The 27,887-nt window shown below is 37.4% G+C and overlaps 1 protein-coding gene across 1 annotated transcript in view; it reads right to left on the reverse strand.

Annotated features, from left to right (window-relative positions):
* Positions 1-25,195, reverse strand: part of LOC133456663 (probable phospholipid-transporting ATPase IIA) — a 59,921-nt gene extending 34,726 nt beyond the window's left edge. Inside the window, exons 1-14 of the mRNA XM_061735184.1 lie at positions 25,069-25,195; positions 17,251-17,395; positions 13,786-13,899; positions 12,800-12,908; positions 11,575-11,633; positions 10,763-10,814; positions 8,834-8,928; positions 7,459-7,539; positions 5,501-5,576; positions 5,083-5,159; positions 4,022-4,182; positions 3,796-3,938; positions 1,521-1,633; positions 867-1,076 (exon numbers count right to left, since the gene is read on the reverse strand). Coding sequence (XP_061591168.1) covers positions 867-1,076; positions 1,521-1,633; positions 3,796-3,938; positions 4,022-4,182; positions 5,083-5,159; positions 5,501-5,576; positions 7,459-7,539; positions 8,834-8,928; positions 10,763-10,814; positions 11,575-11,633; positions 12,800-12,908; positions 13,786-13,899; positions 17,251-17,395; positions 25,069-25,136 — 1,503 coding nt within the window. The 5' untranslated portion in view covers positions 25,137-25,195. The remainder of the gene's footprint in view (positions 1-866; positions 1,077-1,520; positions 1,634-3,795; positions 3,939-4,021; positions 4,183-5,082; positions 5,160-5,500; positions 5,577-7,458; positions 7,540-8,833; positions 8,929-10,762; positions 10,815-11,574; positions 11,634-12,799; positions 12,909-13,785; positions 13,900-17,250; positions 17,396-25,068) is intronic.
* Between the last annotated feature and the right edge of the window lie 2,692 nt (positions 25,196-27,887).

Below are 27,887 nucleotides of genomic sequence, written 5' to 3' on the forward strand. Positions count from 1 at the left end.
TACCATTGTTTTACTATTGTTTCCCCGGAATGTGTGACTGACTGTCTGTGTTTGTATGTATTGTTGTATTCTTTTTATGCTGCCATTTTGGCCAGGTCACTCTTGAAAAAGAGGTTTTAATCTCAATTAGTTTTTTACCTGGTTAAATAAAGGATATATATATTCCGTTTACATGGTAATTAATCATTCGGGACATCTGGATCAAACCAGCGACGCACGGAGAACGTGATGACGCAATTCCCGTCATTTCTGCTTCTTCTTCCTGTATCCAAATTCAAAACAAATGCTGCTTGGCGCAAATTTTCTCTCACCTTCTTGTAAATCTTCTATCCCGGTACTTTCTACCGTCTACAAATGCAGAAATGTTCATATCCTTCATTACATTTATGAAGTGATTAGTCTCCTCCTGGTGTTGGTTTCTCCGTGTTTATAAGAACTTCCTGGACTCAAAAGACCAGGATTCCTTGTGAACAGAGCATGTGCAGAAAACAAATTCCTGTTCCGTTTGATGGGGATATTCTGTTTGGCGTTTACATGACCCAATATTCAGGTTTTAAAAGGAGTAACCCAGGGCTCATATTGGGGTTTTTAAAAACCAGAATATGAGCAAATTCTGGTTATTCAAAGGGGTTATTGGTGTTTACATGGCCGTGCAAATTTGGGTTAGTGCCAATATTCGGGTTTTGAAAGGGTTATTGATGCATGGAAACACAGTCATAGTTTCCATGAGGATTGTGTGTGTGTGTGTGTGTGTGTGTGTGTGTGTGTGTGTGTGTGTGTGTGTGTGTGTGTGTGTGTGTGTGTGTGTGTGTGTGTGTGTGTGTGTGTGTGTGTGTATTTCAGTGGTTGTTTGTAACGGCTCGTACCTCATCGGGGCTGGAGGCCTGGTAGACCCTACACGTGTCTTCGTAGTGCTGCTCGGCCTCGGCCTGGTCCGTCACACCGTTGGCCTCGTAAACGGGCGTCACGTTGTGCACCAGGGCGATGGCCTTCACGGCCTCGTGAACCCGGCTGCTGATGGTCTTTCGGACTTTAGTGGCCGCCGGAGCCCTGGAGGCCGGGAGGTCGTGGGTGGGCTGAACATAGAAACAGAAGGTACGGGGATCAAAATAAGGATATGGAGGGACAGTCTTTCTTTACTAAAAGAATCTCCCTGCTGCAACCAAAAACAGTAGTGATCTTTCAGCCATTGTTGCCATGGTGCCGTCTAAACATAACCAGATGTGTAGCGTAAATATGAATGCTTGGCTTTTGCATCGGGGGCTTTGCTATTTTTAGAAGGCTGTGTGTTTCCAGGGTTAATGGTGGAGTCATTAAAGAAGTCCTGTCAGAGCTTCGCTTGTGGGCTGATCCTATTTCCTGCTTCACTAACCTCTGGTGTCAAGGGGGAACAAAGAGTGTCATATGAGGTCAGGAAGCATTTAAACAAACAGAAACCACTAACCTTTCTGTTATTTAGAACTGTGCTTGTATGTGTTTATTGTGTCATGTTAAAGTGAAGGGTTTTTCGTGTTGTTCACCTGCGTGTAAGCGCTGAACACGTGGCTCTGAACTTCATCCATGGAGTCCATTCCATACGCAACGGTTCCCAGATGGAGCCGTCTGAACACCATCTCATTCTGGGTCAGGGTTCCTGGTGGAAATCACACGGTAGACATTTAAAACATGGAAATAGTAATAGTAAAATTACAAAACAAAATGATAAAAAAGTTATGAAATTGACGTTATTTTTAACCCTTGTACTGTCTTTGGGTCAAAATGACCTAATTCTCCTGTTCCTTCTTTCCTCCTGCTCTCTCCTTCCTTCTCCCTTCCTCTTTTCTCCCTTCCTTCCTTCTTTCTTTTCTCCCTTCCTTCCTTCTTTTTTCCCTTCCTTCCTTCTTTTTTCCCTTCCTTCCTTCTTTCCTCCCTTCTTTCCTTCCTCCCTTCTTTTCTCCCTTCCTTCCTTCTTTAATTCCTTCCTTCCTCCCTCCCTTCCTTCTTTTTCCCTTCCTTCCTTCTTTAATTCCTTCCTTCCTCCCTCCCTTCCTTCTTTTTCCCTTCCTTCCTTCTTTCATCCCTTCCTTCCTCCCTTCCTTTTTCCCTTCCTTCCTTCTTCCCTCCCTTCTTTCCTTCCTTCCTTCTTTTTTCCCTTCCTTCCTTCTTTCCTCCCTTCCTTCCTTCCTTCTTTTTTCCCTTCCTTCCTTCTTTCCTCCCTTCCTTCCTTCTTTTCTCCCTTGCCTTCCTTCTTTCTTTCCTCCTTTTCATTCTTCCTTCCTTCCTTCCTCCCTTCTTCTCTCCCTCCTTCCTTCACCCAGCACCAGGGTTAAAGCAGCACCAGCCTATTTTACATGTGACACTTATTTCATGGTTCATAGTGGATGTTAAACTATTCTCACATTCACACATACACGTTTAGCTTACGTAGTCTGGGATTTTAACGAGTTATTTGGAACAGCGTGTATGTCACATATGGCGGCTTGGAAACACTGTAAAGACATCCGGGAGCCTTTGACACGACACACAACCTCTGCATCCTCACACTAACTTTAAAAGCATTTCATGCCAGTAAATCAAAAGCACTTCCGCTGCTGCACCCGTACATTAGCCCGACCTGCAGACTCACTGGACTAATCCCACTCTGGATGGGGAAATGGCTGATCATTTATTGGGCATGAGGGCTGTAAATCTGAGGTGTAACACTTCACACCTGAGGAAGTGCAGTGCTAGAGTTGTTATGCTCTAAATGCGTGTATGGATGAGGGACTTTTGAGTTTTTTTATGATGAAAGGATCTAATAAGTAGCAGCTCCCTGGAAGCAGAAACCACTTCACAGAGCAAACACCCCACTATATTCAGTACTATCAGTACTGGAGTTGTAAAAACAATCAGGGGGGATGGTGGATTTTATCATATGGGGACAGATAATTTGTGCTGATTACAAATAATATAATATATTACAAATAATAGCAGTGACCAAAACAGCTGCAGAAATACTGCAGGAATGACATAGCAGCAGTTAAATGCAGCCTTCTGTAAGCTTTAAATATCCACTGGGCTTACATCAAATACATCAAAACACAACAATAAAAAACACTTTTCTGAACTTATCAATATGACTCTGTCCTTCACAGGATAAGTAACATGGATCACTGCAAAAACTCACAATCTTAACAAGAATATTTGTCTTATTTCTAGTTAAAATGTCTAATTTTAGTTAAAAATAAATCTCATTACACTTAAAACAAGACTCATCACTGGAAAAAACAACAATTTTCACCTGTTTCAAGTAGATTTTCACTTGAAATAAGTAGAAAAATGTGCCAGTGGAACAAGATTTTTTTGCTTGTAATAAGAAGATAAATCTTGTCCCACTGGCAGATTTTTCTACTTATTTCAAGTGAAAATTTACTTGAAACAGGTGAAAATTGTCAAATAAGTTATTTTTCTGGTGTTATTTTTCTGGTGATAACTCTAAATGTTGAAATAGCAGTAAAACCACATTCATTGATGAAATGACATAAGGGATGGAAAGGAGGGATGGCAGTTTTACAGGGGGGATGATTTGGACCATTTTTATTTCAGGGGGGATGATTTGGACCGTTTTTATTTCAGGGGGGATGATTTGGACCGTTTTTATTTCAGGGGGGATGATTTGGACCGTTTTTATTTCAGGGGGGATGATTTGGACCGTTTTTATTTCGGGGGGGATGCCGTCCCCCCTCATCCCCCCTCAACTCCAGTACTGAGTACTATGACTTTTATTTCTGTGCTCAACTTGCTGGCTTCAGAACAAGAAAGGGTTTGCGGTGGAACCTGTTTTGTCCGTCAGCAGGTAGGAGATGCGTCCGAGCTGTTCAGGGATGGTGCTGGCCCTCACCACCGTCCCGGGGATTTTGGAATCTTTCTTGATCATCCAACTGAAAACCATCTTTCCCATATCCAGATTGACACGCAAACTGCAGAAAAGATTTTTTTAAAGTTACATAAAAAAAAACAAAAAAAGAAAGTAGAATGCGTACAAGAACATCTAAACTCAAACCTGATGGGCACAATGTGAGAAAAGAGAAGCAGGAAACGGAAGATTTGGAGATACCAACGGCCAGCGAAGTGCTGCAGGGCCACCATGACCAGAGACACCACGACCAGCGCTCCAAACAAGATCTTTGTCAAACAGTTCACTTCCAGGTCAAACAAGCCAACCTGTCAGGAGACACACAAGCAAACAGGAGACAAATGAACTAAACACAAAACACAGGAGAAATAGTTCTAAGAAAGGCAATAGTTTAAAAACAAATGTAAAAACATGATTCTCACGAGGTACAAAGAGGAAGGGGTTTAGCGGCTTTTAGGGGCCTGATGTAACACTATTGGTGAATGGGTAGATCTGTGTATATTTATGTACAGAAACGGGCAGCTAATTATATGTGTGTGTATGTATGTGTGTATATATATATATATATGTGATTATGTGTGTAAGTAGATATATACATAGATATAGAGCGGATACAGTATAGTGTAAATAAGTATATTTATATAAATATTTATATGGGCATGTGTGTACAAATATATAGAAATATTCAACTATGTGTATGTATGTATGCATGTATAAGTATGTGTGTGAGTATAATTACAGTATATAATAATAATAATAATAATAATAATAATAATAATAATAATAATAATAATAATAATAATAATAATAATAATAATAATAATAATAATAATAATAATACTGTTATTTAGCAGTGTGAGTACAGTGTGTGAATATTTATAAATACAGGTTAAATGATCAGTGAATGGGGGTAGGACTAAATAAGTTTACACTTCTTCCTACTCCTTTTTTGGCACATGTAAATCAAGATAGCAAGTTTTAAAAGACGAAATCTTTTGTTGTTTTGTTTTCATAAACTTCTCATGAAGTGTTTCTTTTTTTTTTTACATGTACAAAAATAAAATAAATCAAATCAAATCAAATATCAATTCATTTGTAACATAATTTTAAAATGTATCAAATGATGAAATGAGGACAAAGTATACAGAAAGCTACTAAACATGAATGTGATTCTAAAGGTGAGGTGTGTTGCTGCTCCGCTACTGTACCTTGTGTCTGGGGTTGGAGGTGTTCATGACGCTGCGCAGCTCCTTGCCGGTGTAAATCACAACCCCCACCACCGTGCCTGGAGGGTGGCAAAAACACCAAAAACTGCCTTAGCTCACAATAATACAGCTACAACATAAACCACAGTATGTCACAATGATGTTTCCCAGACTAGTAATCCTGACACAAATAGAGGTTTGAGATGAAGAATGTCACAATTCCAATTGCATAATGGGTAACACATGTTAAAGACGATTAAGTCTTCTTCAGAAGAAACACAGCTTTTTTTTTTTTTTCCCCTACACGATTATGGTTACCTATCCAAATGCTTTTTGCATAATTGGGTTAGACTATAAATTTTGGTGTAGGATTAGATTGCATAGGAAATGATGGCTTAGTACAGCAAAGGCAGATATTTACCAGAGGCAACGACAGTGCTGGCCCACAGCGTGTTCTCAATGCTGAGACTTTCATTGACCGGTGGGTCTCCATCCTCCTGCAGCAGATACACAGAAAACCACCTCAGTTAATGTTCCCATCTGTTAAAACTCCTCTCACTTTTGACACCCAGTGTATGGTAAAGAAACAAAAAGGAAAAAAGCAAAATCCTATGAAATTAAACGAGAAAACCGTGTTCTGATTTTAAAATATGATGGTCAAGGAGAAGAACATTGCCATTATTATCATTATTAGAATCCAACTATGGTTCACTTGTGCATTTTAAAACATGTTCAGTTATTCTATTCAATTAAATTTTATTTATATAGCGTCTAATACAACAAAAGTTGTCTCTAAGATCTTTCCAGAGACCCAGAACATAAACCCCCAAACAATTATTACATAAACAATGGCAGTAAAAACTCCCCTAGTGGGAGAAAAGTTATTTACGTCTTAATTTAAGATTTGAAACACAATGAAAGCAATGATGACAGACTTTTATTTATTATTTGAATACTCTGCCAGCTTATCTATAAAACCTGACAAAATAAGCATTTAAATTCAGTTGGGCCGTCCAGTTCTGAACTGTAAAAGAGATCAAACCTAATGTGAATGAAGTAAAGCCGAACAGTGACCTCCGATGACACCCATGAAGGAGTTTAAATATTAAAGTATATTTCAAAAAGTCCCTTTGATTTTTGTCTTTTGAAAGACATAACTTGATATCCTATTGTAAATGTTTTAACTACTCAGTAAACAAGTTCATCCTTCATAGTCTTGTACCAAAAAGCAGCTGCGCCTCATCATTAACAAGTCTCTAACATACACTGCTCCTGTTACGTTTCACATATTATTGAAATAAGCTGGTTGTAGCTGTATTTAAATAAGCTATATTTAAGAACAGTACTCTGAGAACAGGACACTCCCATCAGAAATCTTTATCATTTTGGATCATCATCACTTAGTACAGGGGTCTGCAAACCAAAATTTTGAAAGAGCCATATTGGACCAAAAACACAAAAAACAAATTTGTCTGGAACTGCAAAAAATGAAAAGTCTATGAAAAGTATAAGCCTTAGAATGAAGGCAGTACATGCTGCATGTATCTATATTAGTTAGAACTGGGGGAAGATTTTTTTTTTCATTATGCACTTCAAGAAAAAAGTCGAAATGTCGAGAAAAAAGTCGAGAAGAAAGTCGAAATGTCGAGAAAAAAGTCTAGAAAAAAGTCGAAATGTCGAGAAAAAAGTAAAAATGTCGAGGAAATAGTCAAAATTTTGTGAAAAAAAATCAAAATGCCGAGAAAAAAGTGAAAATGTCGAGAAAAAAGTTGAAATGTTGAGGATATAGTCAAAACTTTGTGAAAAAAATTGAAATGTCGAGAGAGAAAAAAAGGCAAAATTTCAAGAAAAAAGTCGAAATGTCGAGATTAAAAAGGAAAGGAAAAAGGAAGAAAAAAAGAGGGAAAAAATGAAAAAGAAAAAAAAAAAAAAGAAGAAAAAAAGGACAAAAAAGGTCAAACATTTTTGAAAAAGCTCCAGGAGCCACTAGGGCGGCGCTAAAGAGCCACATGCGGCTCTGGAGCCGCGGGTTGCCGACCCCCTGACTTAGTATATGCAGGCTTTAACAGTGGCTCTCTAAGTGTTTCATTCTAACCATTAGACTGTTATGTTTTTATTTTTTTTCCATCTTCAGTTGTTTTTTTTTCCATTTATTGTTTGAAGCAGCCGAGGTACGGTAAGACAAGCAAGTCTTTACCTTGTGTTGATATTTTCTGGCCTGACATTTATCTGGCAGTATATACTCATTACTTGTTTCAGAAATATGACCAAGTCTGTTACCATAACTTAAAGAAACAAATGTGCTTGTCAGTGGAGCATAAAGAGCTCTGTGTCTGACAAAAGCTCAGAGTTCAGCAGAAATGTAATCGGATTACTCACCCTGGTGAAAGTTCCAATAAAATTATGGATATCGATGTTTGGTTCTTCAGCATACACATAAGACCTGATTTGAAGAAGGTCCTGGGAGAAATTGAAAACAAGGATTACGGTCAAACACAAAAAAGAAAAAGCTTTACACCCCCTTCACACAATGTTTATTAACATTTGTAAAAGTTGCCAAATTAAAAGCATCCAAATTTTAAGATCTACTTGACCCAGACGTGCCAGAAACCTTTCGGTACAAGAATGTGTTTACATTTAACTAAATTAAACTTGAATGAGACGTTGACAGACAAAAACTTAATTGCAGTTTTCTTTTTTTTTCATGACCAAAGAAAAACCCACGAACATATTCAATCTATTAGCATAGAGAAATATGAAAATAAGCAAATATTCACATTTTAAAAGTAAATTTGGATCATTTCTACTTAAGCTTAGACTTACTTAAGCTAAACAACAGTTGGCAATAAGATTTTTATTCATGGGCAACCTGACTAATCAACTAAAAAAGTGTTTACTTATCTACAGCGATATACATCAGCCTTTTACTATTCCATCCATGTGCAAGAATGTGAAAATCATTCTTTCAATTGTTACGATATCTACAAGTTCATTACTCAACCTGCAGATCACATACAGGACTGTCTCAGAAAATTAGAAAATTGTGATTTTCAAGAAAACTCAAATATCCTATCTCAAAAAATTAGAATATTCTGTGAATCTTAATCTTAAACTGTAAGCCATAATCAGCAATATTAAAATAATAAAAGGCTTGCAATATTTCAGTTGACTTGTAATGAATCCAGAATGTATGACATTTTTGTTTTTTTAATTGCATTACAGAAAATAAAGAACTTTATCACAATATTCAAATTTTCTGAGACAGTCCAGTAGTTTACCCCTAACCATCATGTCAAAGCATAGATGACAGCTAAAATTAAAATGAAGGTAAAGAGTAAGTCATTTACAAATTACTATGAAGTAACATACACTAACATATTAATATCCATCGTAACTGACTCTTACTGAAAACTGAGTTTATCTCAGTTTTATACATCAAAGAAACGTATATATATATATATATATATATATATATATATATATATATATATATGAGCTTGAGTCAAACTGGTCAAACTCTGCAAACGGTTGTAAAAGCAAATGCCTGACGTGACTGTCCAACCTGTTAGTTAGGACATTCTTTGAAGTGCTGGCCACCCTACACTTGACTTTAATGACCATTTTGTCTTGATGAAAGACTTGCTTCTCTGAGAACAGAATCTCTATCCACAATTACTCCTGTGTTCATCAGTTAACAAAGGATGAGAGCCAACAATGGGTGTAATTATCAACTTTTCAGCGTGTGGTGACTCACGGCGGCGGTGGGCAGCCTCTGCGTGCAGGCCACAGGGAGGCGTAGTTTCCAGTCCGTCTCTCCGTCCAGCTGGTCCGTTCGGAGGAAACACGAGCCTGGGAAAGTCATCAAATGCTTTTAATGCCAGAGACGAAAATGCATTTACCTCTAGAGGGCAACAATAGATAGGCTTTTAGTTGAATAAAGAGAATAGAAATAAAAAGAAAAGGACTCCTGAAAACCTCTTCTTCAGCACTACACATCACAAAAGTTATATTTCATACTGAAGGTTATTATAAAAACACTTATTTACAAGTTACTAATATAAAAAAATATATACTGTATTTTCTGGACTATAACCTGCACCTGCATACAAGCCGCACCCGCTCTATTTTTAAAAAAAAAAGATATTTAGCCGCAGATATTTATGTTGTTAGATTAGATATTTACTACATGTACAGAAGGATTTTGAACTGTAAATGATGTACATGTTTGTACCTAAATAGATCCTTTCCTAACAGTGTCTTTTAACACGGCAGCAACTTTGCTGATTAAAACAGGACAAAACCAAGAGAAAAAATAACCAGTATTTATTTATCTACAGGACTGTCTCAAAAAATTTGAATATTGTGATAAAGTCCATTATTTTCTGTAATGCAAAAATGTCATACATTCTGGATTCATTACAAATCAACTGAAATATTGCAAGCCTTTTATTATTTTAATATTGCTGATTATGGCTTACAGCTTAAGAAAACTCAAATATCCTATCTCAAAAAATTATAATATTCTGGGAATCTTAATCTTAAACTGTAAGCCATAATCAGCAATATTAAAATAATAAAAGGCTTGCAATATTTCAGTTGATTTGTAATGAATCCAGAATGTATGACATTTATGTTTTTTTTAATTGCATTACAGAAAATAAAGAACTTTATCACAATATTCTAATTTTCTGAGACAGTCCTGTATTTATCTGTTTGAAATCTGCTTCTACCTACTTCTACCTGCTAAAGAAGAAGTAGCGTATTCTTCTTTGCATTTATTTTGTCTTAGTTTTGATTCTAATTCCGGTTAGAGCGCCCCGAGCGGTGGAAGAAAAATCCACAGAATAGCCGCACCTTCGTATAAGCTGCACGTTTCAAAACCTATGAAAAAAGTAGCGGCTTATAGTCCAGAAAATCTGGTATCTGAAAAGGGGACATAAAAGGACTCCAGTGTGGGGTCATTAATGGGGCTGAGCTGCGTATCAGCCCACCCCCACCCCCGTACACATGAGTCATCCTGCCAAACCTCCCAATCATCATAATTGACCTAATGGCCCCCACATGGAAGAGATAACCAAGACCTATTTCCAGTAAAACAACATTGTTTTATTTTGTTTTTTAGTTTCCTCCAGCAGGAAGACACAACAAAATGGGCATCTTGCATTTCTCACAGGGTCACATTTGTGATACTAGAGACTGAAAATATAAAAAGCTGCGTTTGATGAAGATTTTTGTTTAGCCACAGCAGTGGTTGTTTAAAATGTACAGTGCAGTTCACCAAGTACAGGACTGTCTCAGAAAATTCTGAGTCCTGCATGTGTCGCTGCAGACAGATTGCTTCCCTTATCCACATTTGATTATTCAGATGGGGGATCATGTTTTGTCTGTGCATTTAATCTCATGTGTCCCTTGATTTTGTTTTTTAATTATCTTCTCATTTGAAAGACAAAATTGGACATACGCAAAGATCAAGAAACAGCAATGTTTTCCCTGCATGGACAAACTTCCCACCACACAACATTGGGAGTCATTATTTACTAGTGGACCCAGTTAACATTTATACATTGGAGGGCTTCCTGTCTTGGCTCAGGGTTAATCCCTGCACCTCAGCGCCTTTTTAAACAAGTCATTTCCCCGGCCAGCCTGTTGTGCATATCTGGATGAATGACCAGCAGATGTTTACCATTTCTTTCAGAGGTCCTTAGAAAGATCATGTCAGCAGGAACACGCTGGTTCTACAAAGAGAGGCAGAAAGAAAAACTGACTTCAACATTGCTTTATGATTGTGCACTTTTCCTCTCTCCTCCACTTCTCTTTAAAATGGGGAAAAGTAAAACTTCTGGCTTTTCATGTGTCACATTACCAACAATGAGTCAGTCAGAATAATATGCCCTCCAGTAAATCATTGTGGTGTTGCCGGAACAGAAACCTCAGTCAGCTTTTGCACTCCTTCCTCTTCACGAGACAAACACCCCTTACAAATCATCTGCAGTTTTCCTAAGACTGAACCTCTAAATGGATTACTGCTCAGTAGTTGGTCTGTAGTTGAATAACATTAAATCACTCTTAATCTGGAGGCTAATTAAGCCCCAATGAACAGAACTCACTTTTCACATTTAATGTGCGAAAAACACGGAGGGGACCAATTCAGCTGATCCCTGGGAAAACTTGAGCTTAGAGGTATTAAACTTCTAACCACAATTGGTACTCAAAAAAACAATCCTGCTAAATTGAATTTATGTTAAAAATCTCATTAAAGCCACCTTAGTTTTCCATCTGTTGTGTGTGTATTGAGTTTGACGGGCTGAAGCTCAGCATTGATCACAAGATTACAAAATCTTTACTAACTCCCTCCACCTCAGACACCAGTGGAGCAGAGATGATTAACAACCCTCTCATTATCTGCTGTCATATAAAAGCTACTTTGACAGTCCTAAAAATGCAAAACTATTTACAGATGTTCATCAAACCTTTAAGAAATGATCTTTCACCAACCTTTTCCACAATTATAAGATCGCCCACTTGAATGCCGCTGCTTTTAACCTTCACTGTGCCTGAAATGCAAAACAAAATGTCAAATTAATGAAGTCTTTATACTGTTTGTCGATTAAACATATAGCTATATATTTGGATCTGTTGAGTTTGAAGCTTGAATCCAGAATGTAGATGGCAAACGTTAAAATGCAACTTTGAAATGTAATGTTTGTATTTTGGTCATAAATTGCTAAACATAATTTTGAATGTAAGATATCTTAGCAGTTTACATTCCTGGGGTGATTGTTTTGTGCCTAACCAGTCACTTTTGTGTATTTGGGAAAGTAGCTCTAAAAGCAGATTTGAAAGAATGCTGGGGGAGTTGAGCCTTTTCTCTCATTCCACTCAGAATGAACGAGCAAAATTGTTTGGAAGAGATCACTGACCCTTGAACTGTGTTGTGACCTCTCGGCTTTGCATATGTAAGACATTAAAGCACATTAATATTGTTATGTGTTAGGCTTCACGGGACTGCACATGAGTGTTCTGTTTCATTAATGCAATAACATTTTAGGCATTGTTTTATAAAGAGACGGATACAAAGCCATTCAGTGCAGCATTATGTCACAGCTTTCTGAAATAAAATTTAACCAACTATAATGTTTTCACTTTTTTTTTTTTTCTGTTTTACAACGCAGTTCAAGGATCAGTGATCTCTTCCCGACAATTTTGCCTGTTCTTTCCAAGTGGAATGAGAGAAAAAGGCTTAACTCTCCCCAACATTCCTTCAATTCTGCTTAAAGAGAATTACATTAAACTAAACATGATAAACATGGAATTTAACAAGGCTCAAAAAACAAAAAAGGCAAGCAGCTTCTAAGTACCGACACCATAAAGTTTAAATTAAGCCACAAAATATACAGAGGGGTCACTATCATGGAGGCAACCAGTCATTGTGTTTATGGGTAAAACAAGCTGCCACATCAAAGGAGCAGAGTGATGGAAACCACAAGAGGTCCCCTGCTTTTTATTGCTGGTAGCACTTTATACCGAGGCCTCTTATGTACACTCTTACATCTCTGCTTTGAATTACCCACCATTTCCCCTTGCCCCAATAAGTTTTAATAAGACCAACCTCCAACCACTAACAGACACTGATCCAGAGATAGAAGTGACACGGATAAGTAACACATAAAGAACAACACTGGCAAAAACGTCCGATCCTGTTCAAATTTCCAGTTCTCACCTCTAGTTGAAAGCTTGCTGTAAATCTGAGAATTCACTTCTTTGTCTCGAACGTAGCATCTTATTTCTTCAATGGCCTCTCTCATGATGGTTATAATCAAAACGAGAGCCTAGAGTGAAATGTCACAGATGAAAAGAAAAGTCATTTTCAACAAAGTAGATAATTCATGCGGATGATACACCAGTATGTGTTTAAACAGATAGCCAAAACTGCACATGGGTCAATGACGAATAAGGATTTTCAACAGGTCAATTTTAAAATAATAAAAAAAAAGAATATCTATTTGCAGTAGTTCAAACATTAAGAATGTTGTGTAAATAAATAATAATAAATAATAAATTCATATACAAATTTTAAATTTATTTTTTTGTCGAGATGAATTGGCACTAGCCTTAAAAAAAAAGTCATGTGGTGCAACCATGATTCATATTAAAATAAATTAATTTCCTTAACATTATGACATCTTTTGTTTTACAAGTTTTCAGTATTATACAAAAATGGTTGTTTTTTTAATGGTCATAAAATGGACATCAGTCAAACTTTGTTTGTATATTATGATGGAAATATAAATACAAATGTGTTTCAATCTTACACACTACAAGACAGTTCAGAAATCATGCCAGATAGGGCAGAAGATTGATTTAAATACATTTATAGTGATTTCAAAACAAGAGTCCTGGTCGGACGGTGGCACCACATGACATTATGACGCCTAAAAACAACAACAAAATCCCAAATAACTAGTATTTTTTGTCAAATTCAAGTGAGTCCATATTTGGGACAGGAAGGTCATATATCTGGTATTTTTTTATCCATTTAAACCTTTTTTGAATTGAAAAAAAAAACTGTTTTTCAGAAAATATAGGCATCACGTCATTGACCCATATCCATTTTTAAAAAATGCATGGCAGACACCATTCTAAATACAGTGGGTAAAATGAAGCGGACAAACCGTAATGATTAACAATTAGTGGAGTGCAACATACCAAAGGCACCCAGTAGGTGTAGAGGGCACCTAAGCGCAGCTCCTCCACAAACTGGGAGCAGGCCAGAAGCAGGAAGTACAAGTTGAAGAAGTACTTGAACTGATTGAAAAGCACCTGAAAACACAAAAAAGAGGAAGAGTATGAAATATTTACTTTGTGGCAAGTGCATTCCCTTAGAACAGGGGTTGGTTGGCAACCCAAAATGTTGAAAGAGTCATATTGGACCAAAAACACAAAAAACCAATATGTCTGGAGCCGCAAAAAATGAAAAGTCTTGTATCAGCCTTAGAATGAAGACAACACATGCTGCATGTTTCTATATTAGTTAGAACTGGGGGAATATTTTTTTTTCATTATGCACTTCGAGAAAAAAGTGGAAATGTCGAGATTAATGTTGAAGTACAATTTCGAGAAAAAAGTAAAAATGTCGAGAAAAAAGTAAAAATGTCGAGAAAAAAGTCAAAATGTCGAGGAAGAAGTCGAAATGTAGAGTTTAAAAAGGAAAGGAAAAGGGAAGAAAAAAAGAGAAAAAAAAGAAAAAGAAGAAAAAAGAAAAAAAGGAGAAAAAAAGGAAAAAAAGAAGAAAAAAAAGAAAAAAGGAGAAAAAAAGAAAAAAAGGAACAAAAAGAAAGAAAAAAAAGAAAAAAGGTCAAACATTTTTGAAAAAGCTCCAGGAGCTGCCAGGGCGGCGCTAAAGAGCCACATTCTAGAGCCGCGGGTTGCTGATCCCTGCCTTAGAACTATACCCAACATGTACAACTCCAGTGTACTTCATTTAGTCAAATAAAGGATATTTAACATAACTGATGTCCTTGTGGGTTGTGCACAGGAAGCTGTTTAGGCCTTTCTGACTAACGTCTGATATACACAGCACACAGAATTTTGATTCACAATTTCACAAGTTTTTGTAAAATAGCTTTAAAAGTTTTCTTGACAATACTACTTTCCTTTGAATGTATCGCTATACTTCAACTTGAACAGACTATCAGTTGAATTATCATCAAATATGCCTGATAGACAGTGTTCTGGTGCATTTGGCCAGCCTGTTCTCCTACTTTAACTTTTATAAAGCCTTTTGTGGTCTATTTGCATCAATACTACTTACCCTTATTCTAAACTTTCCCATTTTTTCCAGTTTTTATGAAAAGATAGACACGGAGTAATGTGCAAATTCCCGTAACTGCTCTTCATTTTCCAGTGTCACTCTTACATTTAACACACATACTAAAGCTTTGCTCAGTTTCATTACCACTATTGTGCAAGATTACTACCCGCAGAAAATATTTGTCTTCACATTGCTATATCAATGCCAAAACCTTTGACTGGTGGCGACCTGAGTAGAAGACGTAGAAGCACAAAACCTGCTTAATGCCCTAAAGAGAAGAACTTCTTGAAACTAACCAAAGTAAATAAACAGCATCCCAATTTGCAATGCAAAAAGTCCTTGCTCTTGTCTTTTGCTTCCCAAACAAATCTGAGCTACTTTCAATGTCTGTCTGCATAAACAAAAAGAAGTTCTTAAGACAACTGGATGCCCAGAAAGCAAATGCATATGTAAATAAGGCAGGGAAAATGCTATAATCAAAAACACAGCTTAGTAGGGGATGTGCAAGCACTCATGTCCATATGTGGCTGATCTTACCTCACCAGTTCATCAAATAAACATGCATAGGGGGATTTTTTTAGTTGTTTTTTTTTTTCCTACTATAAAAACCTAGAAATAAGGTTTACATTCAACTGCTATTGAAATCAATTAGACGGTAATTTACTATTATAATTTAGTGATCTTCATTTAAAAATGGGACACTGAAATATAGTATTTATAATACAAACATAAAAACATCTTGAGGTGACTGGATCAGACATTTTTCATATTAATACTGAATTATTTGACAGAGTTTAATAAAAGATTATTGGCGTGGGACACTTCATCTCAGTTGCATAAACAATTTCATGTATCTCATAACATTCAACTATTTTTGACTTTTCTCTGTTTTTATTATTATTTTTTTTTATCCTAAACTGTACAAACTCTTTCTTTGTAGACTTGACGCCCAGTCCCATCTATTCTGTGAGTTTGTGGCTGTAATAAATGACACATTAATATAGAAATAAAGGAAATGTAAAGCTAGTTTTGAAGCTTATAAGTGCAATTGACTATCTGTTAATGTTTCTTTGCTTTTCTGTTGTTTCTTTGCTTTTCTGTTGTTTCTTTGCTTTTCTATTCTCTTTTTGGTTTTCTGGAGGTCGGTAGCCAAAAAAAGAAAGTTGGTAATAAAGGATAGGCTTTTATAAGCAGTTTTCTTCAGCCTATGCCTTTTCAGTCATTGTTCAACGCATGATTATTGGTTTTGTGTGAAATGTTAATGCTGTGCAAAATGTTTTTTTGGTGTTGTGTTGTTTTTGGTGTTGTGTTGTTTTTGTGTTGTCATGACTGAATAAACTTCATTCATTCATTCAAATACATGAGACAAGTGATTTGTAGACAGCTTTTTGAGTTTATGGTAGTTGAAACTAGATTTCCTTTTTTACTTACTGATCAATTTAGCATAAACGTTTGCCTAAACAGCTCATTTGGGAAAGAAAAAAAAAAGAATCTCAGTTTGAGCATTGAGTTCTCTGGTCCCCACCACTCTTACAGAAGTTACATTGCTAATAAGCATTAAATAAGCATCAGTGCCTCTATAACTACAAGAAAAACATCCAGCAGGAAGGAAGACCAAATAAAAAGCTAACTTCTAGGACTAGCACTCTGGGCAAATGTGCCCAGGATGCAGCTACATATTTCAGGCCAGCCTTGTAGCATCCCATAATGTAATAATTTCCTGAAAATGTAATAAAATTTGCACTTAACTCAATAGAAAATGTAATAGAATCCAATAATTTAATAACTTCACCAACAATGTAATAAAATATCCTCACGGATATTGTAATAACATTTTTACCAATAATTTAACACCTTATTACATTATTGGGAATTTATTACATGGTACTCAAAGTCTGCAATTTAACCCAATAGTCATTCAGTTGTTTCAAATCCAGCGTATATAACATTCTTAGATACTTAAAACACAAAATGTAGAACTCTGGACTGAAAATGAACATATATATTACATTATTTGTCAAGTATTACATTATCAGTTTTGTAAGAAAAAAAAAGACCCACATGAAAATGTAATAAATTCCCAATAATGTAATACGGTATTACATTATCGGTAAAAATGTTATTACAATATCAGTCAGGATATTTTATTACATTATTGGTGAAGTTATTACATTATTGGATTTTATTACATTTTCGATTGAGTTAAGTGCAAATTGTATTACATTTTCAGGCGGTAATTACATTTTCAGGAAATTATTACATTATAGGGTGTCATACCTCATTGAGGTGGGTGTTGCTTATTTGGGGGGGCGGGTTAAACAGAGGGAAGGTGAATAGGTGAACCTTTCACTGACACTTACTCCAGGGAGGAAGGTGAAGAAGTTGTACTTCTGGTTGTTAATAACATTCTTCGGGTACCTCTGCTCCCTCTTTTCTGGGTGGCCGAGCCACACGGTGCGGGGACGGAAGTCCCCCATGCCACAGCATCCCGACCACGGACAGCACCTGACGGAAGAGGCAAAGGAATAATAAGATATATCATACTGATTGTTTCAGGGAAATTTGTGTTGAAAAAACGCAAAGAAGATAAATACATATTCATTCACATAAAGTGTTTTGCAGTGTCTTGCTCTGTTGAACACTTTGTTAAAGTGTTGCTTTTCATAAACATTAACCTTACCTGGAGAAGGAAGGACCTCCCTTCGCTCTATCAAAACAAAACGTTTCATTTAAATACACCAAGGCATCTGCTCTGCTGTCTTGTCTTGTGTTATTATGTCATCTATTTTGGAAGAATGCCGTCTGTCAAAATGTGACTTTCAACACAAATGACTCAGTTCTCTGTATGTCACCATTCTCAGAGGTGGTAGTAACGAGTTACATTTACTCTGTTACATTTACTTGAGGAGGTTTTGGGAAATGTTGTACTTTTAGGAGTAGTTTTGAATCACTATACTTTTTACTTTTACTTGAGTAGATTTGTGAAGAAGAAACTGTTCCTCTTCCTCCGCTACATTAGGCTACGTTGAGCTGTTACTTTTCTTTTATCCCTTTTATCCGCGTACGCGTCAATCTCATGACATCACTGGTGATTCTTTGTTTGAGTCTGTGTATATGTGACAAAACATGCAAAAACAAAACACACAGAGTTTCTATGAGTTCATGTTTGTTCTAGTTCTGACTGGTTAAAAAAGAAAAGTACAAAGGTTTGAAATTGTGTGCTACTTGTGCTTAATTTATTTTTTTATTCTGTTATTATTTTATTTATCTTATTATGTATTAAAGTACTTTAATTGACTTTAAGATTATTTTAATTTAAGCTATTTTTTATTTTTTATTCGTTTTAATTAATTTTATTATTTTATTGATTTAATTTGCCTGAAGATGATTATTTTGAACTTTTGTCTGTTTGAATGGTTGCGTTAGAAAAATAAATCAGACATTACTCAGTTACTCAGTACTTCAGCAGTTTTTTCACCAAGTACTTTTTTACTTTTACTCAAGTAATTATTTGGATGAATACTTTTTACTTCTACTTGAGTCATATTATTCTGAAGTAACAGTACTTTTACTTGAGTACAATTTTTGACTACTCTACCCAACTCTGACCATTCTTCACTATTCAAAAGCCGCAATGCCTGACGTATTTTTTTAAAAACAGAAAATACAACCCTTAACTCAGAAATTGTTGGGACAATGTGTGAAATGTAAATTTAGAATAAACCAAATGCAGGTATCCTTCCATTCACTTTGGCTTTTCATTCTTTTTTTAATTATATTTTCTAAACATAATAAATGAAAAAGACTACAATTAAATTTTTCTAAAAACAAACTCCTCATAAAAATCCTGAAGGATTTGGGTATTTGTCCTACAGTGAATAATATCAAGAACATTTGAGAAACGCTAGAGGAATTTCAGCAGGTCAATGGTGAGGTCCCAAGCCCAGACCAGACAGTCTTAATGTACTTAAGTAGAACCTGACATGACCCCATAAGCACACTGGCAAACCTTTTTATTATCTTCACAATATCAGCGTCGCAAAAAGAAAATATATCGTAATAAATGGTGTTCTATTCGTTCTAAAATCCCATGCATTCACACTCTAAAGTAATATATTCAGATTAAACCTCAGTGCCTTATGCTCATTTAGATGCTAACTTACACAGAGAATGTTGCAAGCATTGTGATGACAGAAGGGAAAGAGACAAGTGAGAAAGACTTAAGCAAAGTTGTCAGAAATCAATTTTAGGTGCAAATAAAAAATATGCTAAGTCCAAATACTAGAATAGAATAGAATAGAATAGAATAGAATAGAAAGCTTTATTATCAGCAGCGTACAATGAAACATTGGATGACTTCTCCCTTTTAGGATGCAATGAAACTGACAGAAAAATAAAATAAAACAGAGGACTTCAAATAGAAATCTGTAAAAAATCTATATACATACAGAACTGTCTCAGAAAATTAGAATATTGTGATAAAGTTCTTTATTTTCTGTAATGCAATTAAAAAAACAAAAGTGTCATACATTCTGGATTCATTACAATCAACTGAAATATTGCAATCCTTTTATTATTTTAATATTGCGGATTATGGTTTACAGTTTGAGATTAAGATTCCCAGAATATTCAAATTTTTTTGAGATAGGATATTTGAGTTTTCTTAAGCTGTAATCCATGATCAGCAATATTAAAATAATAAAAGGCTTGCAATATTTCAGTTGATTTGTAATGAATCCAGAATGTATAACATTTTTGTTTTTACAATGGCATTACAGAAAATCACAATATTCTAATTTTCTGAGACAGTCCTGTAAGTATAAATAAACAAAAATATTTGTATATATTTGTTTATATATTGTAAGTCATATCTTGATTGCAATTTTCACCTATAATATTGCCAACTGTATTATCATAAGTGAATCATAATATCCTAATATTGTGCAGGCCCACATGGTGGTCGGTCTGTCAGTCCGTTTACTTCCACACATGTGATTGCAGGTTGTGGGGGCAGAATCCTAACCCTCCGTCTCCCCACCACCTCGTCCAGCTCCTCTGGGGCAACGCTGGAGCGTTCCCTAGCCAGCTGAGAGATATAATCACCCCAGTGTGTCCTGGCTCTGCCCCCGGGCCTCCCCTCAGCTGGACACGCCTGAAACGCCTGAAAACGCCTTCAGCATCTTAACCAGAACCCCCAACCTCCTCAGCTGGATCTGTAGGAGCAGACACTCTACACTGACTGCGTTTCCATTCATCAATAACACTTTTAAAACCAGAATATTGGCAATAACCCAAATTTGCACGGCCATGTAAACACCAATAACCCCTTTGAATAACCAGAATTTGCTCATATTCCAGTTTTTAAAAACCCCAATATGAGCCCTGGGTTACTCCTTTTAAAACCTGAATATTGGGTCATGTAAACGCCAAACGGAATATCCCCATCAAACGGAACAGGAATTTGTTTTCTGCACATGCTCTGTTCACAAGGAATCCTGGTCTTTTGAGTCCAGGAAGTTCTTATAAACACGGAGAAACCAAGACCAGGAGGAGACTAATCACTTCATAAATGTAATGAAGGATATGAACATTTCTGCATTTGTAGACGGTAGAAAGTACCGGGATAGAAGATTTACAAGAAGGAGAGAGAAAAGTTGCGCGAAGCAGCATTTGTTTTGAATTTGGATACAGGAAGAAGAAGCAGAAATGACGGGAATTGCGTCATGATGTTCTCCGTGCGTCGCTGGTTTGATCCAGATATCCTGAATGATTAATTACCATGTAAACGGAATATTCCCAATGTTTCAGTAACCGGAATATTAGCAATTACCTGAATTTTGACTGCATGTAAACGTAGTCACTGTCTTGAGTTTTATTTTTTTTTTATTTATTTTTTTTAATAGTTTTGCACACAAATACTTTTGTTCAAAAGTAGTGAAGGGATTGTACATGTAAACTCTCCTCTTACTTGCCTCACTGAGACAAACATCTTGTATTGGATGCGCCAGGCCTGATTATGTAATAATAATAATAATAATAATAATAATAATAATAATAATAATAATAATAATAATAACAATAATCCATTTTATTTATAAAGCGCTTTTAAAAGATCTCAAAGACACTTTACAGATATAAAAGATAAAACATTGAGCTAAAAAGATAGGATAAAGGAAATCGCACATTAAAAGCTGTTCTGAAGAGTGTGTGTTGAGATGAGATTTGTCTGTGCTTGAGGGGATTATTTGCCTCATTCGCTCAACTGGACGCATCACTTCCGTTTTTTTCAGATCAGGGACTTTGTACGAAAAGGTTACCACCCCTTTCCCGAATGACCCCTAGAGACACCGTTAGATCCTCTCTTAGAACTCTCTGGGAGGACGATCATGTACACCTCTTTCTGATGAGTTGTGGAAAGCCGTTTTACACTCATCCTCTTCATGTTCCAGATATGGCCTCAAACAATTTTAAATTGTTCATCGTATCCACTGTACCAAAGTCAAACTGGCCAAAGTTTACCCAAATATTGATCCTACATGTGATCGGTGCAAGCACGCTCCGGCTACTTTAATACACGTGTTGTGGACACGTCCCACTCTTGGCACATTCCAGCTTGCAATATTTAACTCCTTGAGCGATGTTTTCAATACGATCATTGATCCGCATCCTCTGATATCTGTATTTGGAGTAGGGCTGTGCAATTAATCGATTTTAAATCTAAATCAGATTTATTAATCACAATCGATGTTAAAAAAGGGAAAATCGGAAAATGGATTTTCCTTTTTTGCAGCTGGCTGCATTACAGACAGAGCCCGTCTAGTCATCTTTGTTTGGTCAAGAAAATTGTAAATGTTGTCACTTTACTAAACTAAAGGAGGATTTACAGTATCTTTCAATTGCACTTCATTCCCAATAGGGAAATTTGTTTGCTATTTTTCTTTAAAAATAAAGATAAAATATTTGAAACAATTTATTCCATTGTCTTTTGTAGTTTTACCAAAAAAAATCGAAATCGAAATCGAAAATCGGGTTTTCAGAGAAAAAAATCGGGATTTTGATTTTTGTCCAAAATCGCCCAGCCCTAATTTGGAGTAAAACCTGAGGACTGCGACTGGCCATTAAACATGTATAATGTGGTGGCCTTTACTACCTCGCTGGCCCGACGCCACAAAACACAGGTCGCACACATGACGCTGCACTGCAAAAACTCAAAATCTTACCAGGAATATTTGTCTATTTCTAGTTAAAACGTCTCATTTTTAGTCAAAAAATCTCATTACACTTAAAACAAGAGTCATCACCAGATAAATAACTTATTTGACAATTTTCACCTGTTTCAAGTAAATTTTCACTTTTTTCCAGTGATGAGTCTTGTTTTAAGTGTAATGAGATTTTTAACGATGAAACATTTTAACTAGAAATAAGACAAATATTCTCGTTGAGATTTTGATTTTTTTGCAGTGTGGTGACGTTTCTGTGGCATAATGTGAGTTTTCAGAAATGATGGTTTTTGGAGACTTTACGCTTCGTTTTCGTGTAAACGAACGGCCAAAACGCATGAAAGCGCCAGCGTTTTTGCTACATGTAGACGGGGCCTAAGTCCCCCCTAAATTATGGAACTTTTCAAATACTATTGAATTGGAAGAGCTCAAAACCTCCCTCACATGTCAGGTGGATTACAAACATTATATTTCATCTCAAATTGGAGAAGATCAAATTCACTCTGGTGATAATGGACAGATTTAAAAAGGTTTGGTTGCCTTTCCTTATATATTTTGACAATCTACTGTCACAAACTGGGACCCTTCCGTATCAGACCCTGGTACAGCCCAGTTCTACGTAATCATAGGACAAGGATTCCTACACCAGTTGCTTTAACAAGAAATTGAAAATGTATTGGTTTACATATGGGATACTTTGAAGTAGGGCTGTGCGATTAATCGATTTTAAATCTAAATTGGATTTATTAATCAAGACGATGTTAAAAAAAAGGAAAATCGGAAAATGGATTTTCCTTTTTTGCAGCTGGCTGCATTACAGACAGAGCTCGTCTAGTCATCTTTGTTTGGTCAAGAAAATTGTAAATGTTGTCACTTTACTAAACTCAAGGAGGATTTACAGTATCTTTCAATTGCACTTCATTCCCAATAGGGAATAAAATAATAAAGATAAAATATTTGAAACAATTTATTCCATTGTCTTTTGTAGTTTTACCAAAAAAATCGAAATCGAAATCGAAAATCGGGTTTTCAGAGAAAAAAAATCGGGATTTTTTTTTTGTCCAAAATCGCCCAGCCCTACTTTGAAGACAATTATGTTAAGTGCTTCTTTCTGGTGAATTGAGTTGAGTTATCTGAGATCCCAAAAGGTAAGGAGAGTTTTGTTTTGTCTCTCCACTTTTTTTTTCCTTGTATTTTTATTTAAGTATTGGTTTATTTTTCTTCAACCAAGAAGTAAATAATAGAGCTGCTGTATGACAGGATTGTTAGTATGAATGTTATGGAAGTGTATTGTCTGTAATATGTGTCTTAAGATGAAAATATTGTTTGAAAATGTAATATTAGGACCCCAGGAAGAATAGCTACTGCATATTTGCTGCAACTAATCCAAATAAACACCTGCATTCCAGGTGAACTCTGGGTCTGGTGACTCTCACCATAGCTGTCTTATATATTAGTGCTATTATTACTTTTATATGTCACACTGCTTTCTGCAATTCAGTCATTGATTCATGTACAGTAGTTTCTGCATTGAGTCCACGGGCCAGAGTCCAAAATTTCACTGGTCAGCACCACTCAAGGTGACCAAACTTACTTATAATTTTTAAAATATCCATGTCTATAGATGATATTCTGGTATGATAACCTTCCTGAGTGGCAGCTGGATCAGTTATCAGTTCATGAAGTTACCACCCCCTTCAGAAAATTACATTTTAGATGCTGCTGCATATCCTGGTTTAGACTCATGTACAGGATATCTGTTAATGTTTCACTATATTGTCTTTGGTATCATTTTAAAGGGAACCTTTTAAGCATTCATTCAAGCTAAGATGTGAATCTTTCTGACCAACATAGAGGTCACTGCAGCTCTTTAAACTATAAACAACACACATTTTTACACCATTTTCGCCTAAATGATATACTATATTTTAACCCTGTGTCATCTAGGAACAACAGAGACACAAAGTACAAAAACTGGAATACTCACAGGACCATAAAGATTCAGGAAATGTATTATATACCCAATTTAGAATCATCAATTAACCTAAAGGGGGTGTAACTTCATGAGCTGATAACTACGATCCAGCTGCCACTCAGGAAGGTTATCATACCAAAATATCATCTATAGATGTGGATATTTTCAAAAATTATAAGTAAGTTTGGTCACCTTGAGTGGTGCTGATATCTGGTCTGGAACATGGACTAATTAGCATAGCTGGTCTGCAGCTGCCAAGAATTGGTACTTTGTTTTTATTCCTGAGTCCCCGTCAAGGCTGAAGGCTGATTTATAGTTCTGCGTTAGAGGCTACGGCGTACCGTGCGCCTCGCCGCGTACCCTACGCCGTACGCTCTGCGTCGATTTAACGCAGAACCATAAATCAGGCTTGAGCAACCTGCTGCTACAGTAGCATTGCATCTCCATCATGTCGGCTGTGGTTCGAGCTTTCTGATGTGCTGCTCAAAAACAATCACACAGCCAATGATGTGGGTGGTGTGTGGACACGGGACGTGGTGCTGTTTGCTCTTTGTGAGGGACTGAAGGCTGATTTATGGTTCTGCGTTATATCGACGGCGTAGGGTACGCGGCGACGCACACCGTACCGTGTGCGTCGCCCCGTACCCTACGCCGTAGGCTCTAACGCGGAACCATAAATCGTGCTTGGGCTGATGAACCCGAGCAAACACTGGCAGGGCGTTAACTGCCGTGATCCAGCAGCTCCCGGAACCAGCACAGCCTCGTCATCTTTATTCACATGGCCCTGTCTGTCAGGAGTGTTGTTGTTATTACCATTGGTATTATTATTCCAACACTAAAACACCAGAAGGTTTTGAAACGATGGCTACTCGCTCCTGTACAGAAGTGAACGGCTACTATGGCGACAGACAGCAAAAGCCGACGGACCGAGCCCCAAATAAAAGCATGTCGGTGCCGTGGGCGTCCCTTTGTCCTTTCCTTACCCATTCCTGTGCTGGCCGTCGTGTCTTTTCTGTCGCCTGACGGGCTGGAGGGGAATGTTGTCGGTCATTCCTGCAGCCCCTGGTCGGTGGTGGAGCTAGGGCCAGCTGGGGGGCGGGGCCAGGGGTGGGGCCAGGGCTGTCACTCACACGGCGGGGGCGGGTCCTCTGGTTGGTGGTGGAGCTAGGGCCAGCTGGGGGGCGGGGCCAGTGCTGTCAGTCACACTGTGTGGGCGGGGCTTCTGGCTGGCAGTTACACGGCGTGGGCGGGGCTTCGGGCTGTCAGTCACACGGTGTGGGCGGGGCTTCTGGCTGTCAGCAGTACTGGAGTTGATTGATTGATTGATTGATTGATTGATTGATTGATTGATTGATTGATTGATTGATTGATTGATTGATTGATTGATTGATTGATTGAATTGTTTATTTCGAACACATAAGGGAAAAATATAAAATTTTAAAACAAATTCAAAACATACAGAAAAAAAGCAACAGCAACAAACACGTAATACAAACAGGGGAAAAAAAACAGTGTCTGAAAAGGAGCAGGTAGAAGTAAAACGTATTTAACCCTGCCCCTTTGTTACCTCTATTATGAATTAAACATAAATATTAATAATAAATAGCTGCTAATTTACCTATTAGGCTAGAGATTTTCCCATTGGCTGCCTGGAGTCCAAGACCCCCCCTGTAATACTGCCATCCCCCCTTTCCATCCCTTATGTCATTTCCACAAGCTTTATGTTCTTATTACAAGCAAAAAAATCTTGTTCCACTGGCAGATTTTTCTACTTATTTCAAGTGAAAATCTACTTGAAACAGGTGAAAATTGTTGTTTTTTTCCAGTGATGAGTCTTGTTTTAAGTGTAATGAGATTTTTTTTACTAAAATGAGACATTTTAACTAGAAATAAGACAAATATTCTTGTTAAGATTTTGAGTTTTTGCAGTGATCCATTTTACTTATCCTGTGAAGGACAGAGTCATATTGATAAGTTCAGAAAAGTGTTTTTTATTGTTGTGTTTTGATGTATTTGATGTAAGCCCAGTGGATATTTAAAGCTTACAGAAGACTGCATTTATCATTCTTGGTCCAGAGCATTTTAGGAAGGGATTAGATGGTGTTGCGATGGCTTCCAGTGCAACTGTGAGAAACCTTGGTGTTGTTTTCGATAAGGATTTGTCGTTAAACCATATGTTAATCAGGTTTGTAAAATAGCGTTTTTCCATCTCCGTAATATTGCAAAAAATTAGGAAAATCCTCTCCCAGAGTGATGCAGAAAAACTAGTTCATGCGATTGTATATTCTAGACTAGATTACTGTAATGTGTTATTAGCAGGATGTCCAAGTAATTTGCTGAATAGGCTCCAGCTGATCCAGAATGCAGCAGCGCGAGTACTGACAGGAATCAGCAGGAGTCTCTCTAACACTGGAGTCTCTCCAGTGTTAGTGTCGCTCCATTGGCTACCCATAAAATTCAGAATCCAATTTAAAATTTTATTACTTGCATATAAAGCCCAAAACGGCTTAGCTCCGCATTATTTGCAAGACCTGATAGTGCCTTATGTTCCTGGCAGAGCTCTCCGTTCTCCGAGTGCAGGTTTACTCGTAGTTCCTAGAGTATCCAAATGTAGATTTGGAGGGCGGGCGTTCTGCTATCAGGCACCACTACTATGGAACCAACTTCCAATCTGGGTTAAGGAGGCTGACACCACCTCCACCTTTAAAACTAAACTTAAAGAGCATATTGCAGGTAGGAGACCCCTGTGAATCAATGTGTAGGAAAATATGTAGGAACTGAATTTTCATTGAAATATGCATAAATATATACTACAGTGACCTCCGGAGTTGTTTTTGTGAGAGTATTTTACTTCCGCATCTGAAAAAGTTGAACCGGAAGTGACGTGGCATAGGGGAGCGCGGTGAATTCAACAATAGGAAAAATAATGGATCTTAATGTTATTTGTGACACTGAAGAGGTTGTGAATGTGTATTCACACCAATATGACAGGCCACAGCCTTATAATTACCTTACCCGTTAGTCCCCCCACATTCTTTTGATTGACAGCTGAAACTCGCTTTTTAAAAGGCTGATTTATGTGTCCGCGTTACACCAACGCAGCCCTACGGCGTAGGTTACGCGGCGACGCACAGAACGCTGCGTGCGCCGCGTAACCTACGGCGTAGGCTACGCCGTCGATTTTACGCGGAACCATAAATCAGCCTTTATTCACTACAGCACCCGCCCGTGCTCCTGAAAGAAACTCAGAAAATAACTCCTTAAAAATAGGTGAGTACTTGTAATCTGTCTACGTTTGTACTTTCTAAACAGAAAACAAGCTTATTATCTTCTCTTTTTCCTGATTAAAGCATCCGAAATAGCCGGATATTTTTAAAACCGAATACTTCCCCCCCTTCGTTTATAAAATAATTACATCGTTGTTAAAAAAAAAAACCTTCCACACAGAACCGAAGATATGCGTTTTCGACCACTTTCATAAGCATTCCAAACCTGTAGATCATCTGGTCTTCCAGCCTCCGGGCCGCCTCTGCTGCGCCGGCTCCCCGGGATCCGCGCCTCCTCCTCGGATAACGAGCTGGAGTTTCCCCGTGTCCGCCGCGGAGCTGCCGCGTTAATCGACGCAGCACTGCTGCAGCCCTGGGGAAGCTGCGCTGCTTCCCCGGGATCCACGCCTCCTCCTCGGGTAACAAGCTGGAGTTTCCCCGTGTCCGCCGCGGAGCTGCCGTGTTAAACCGACGCAGCCCTGCTGCAGCCGGGCTGCGTGTCGCCGCGTACCCTACGGCGTAGGCTCCGCGTCGGT

Source organism: Cololabis saira, chromosome 12 (genome assembly GCF_033807715.1).
Source record: "Cololabis saira isolate AMF1-May2022 chromosome 12, fColSai1.1, whole genome shotgun sequence".
NCBI classification, from domain to species: Eukaryota; Metazoa; Chordata; class Actinopteri; order Beloniformes; family Belonidae; genus Cololabis; species Cololabis saira.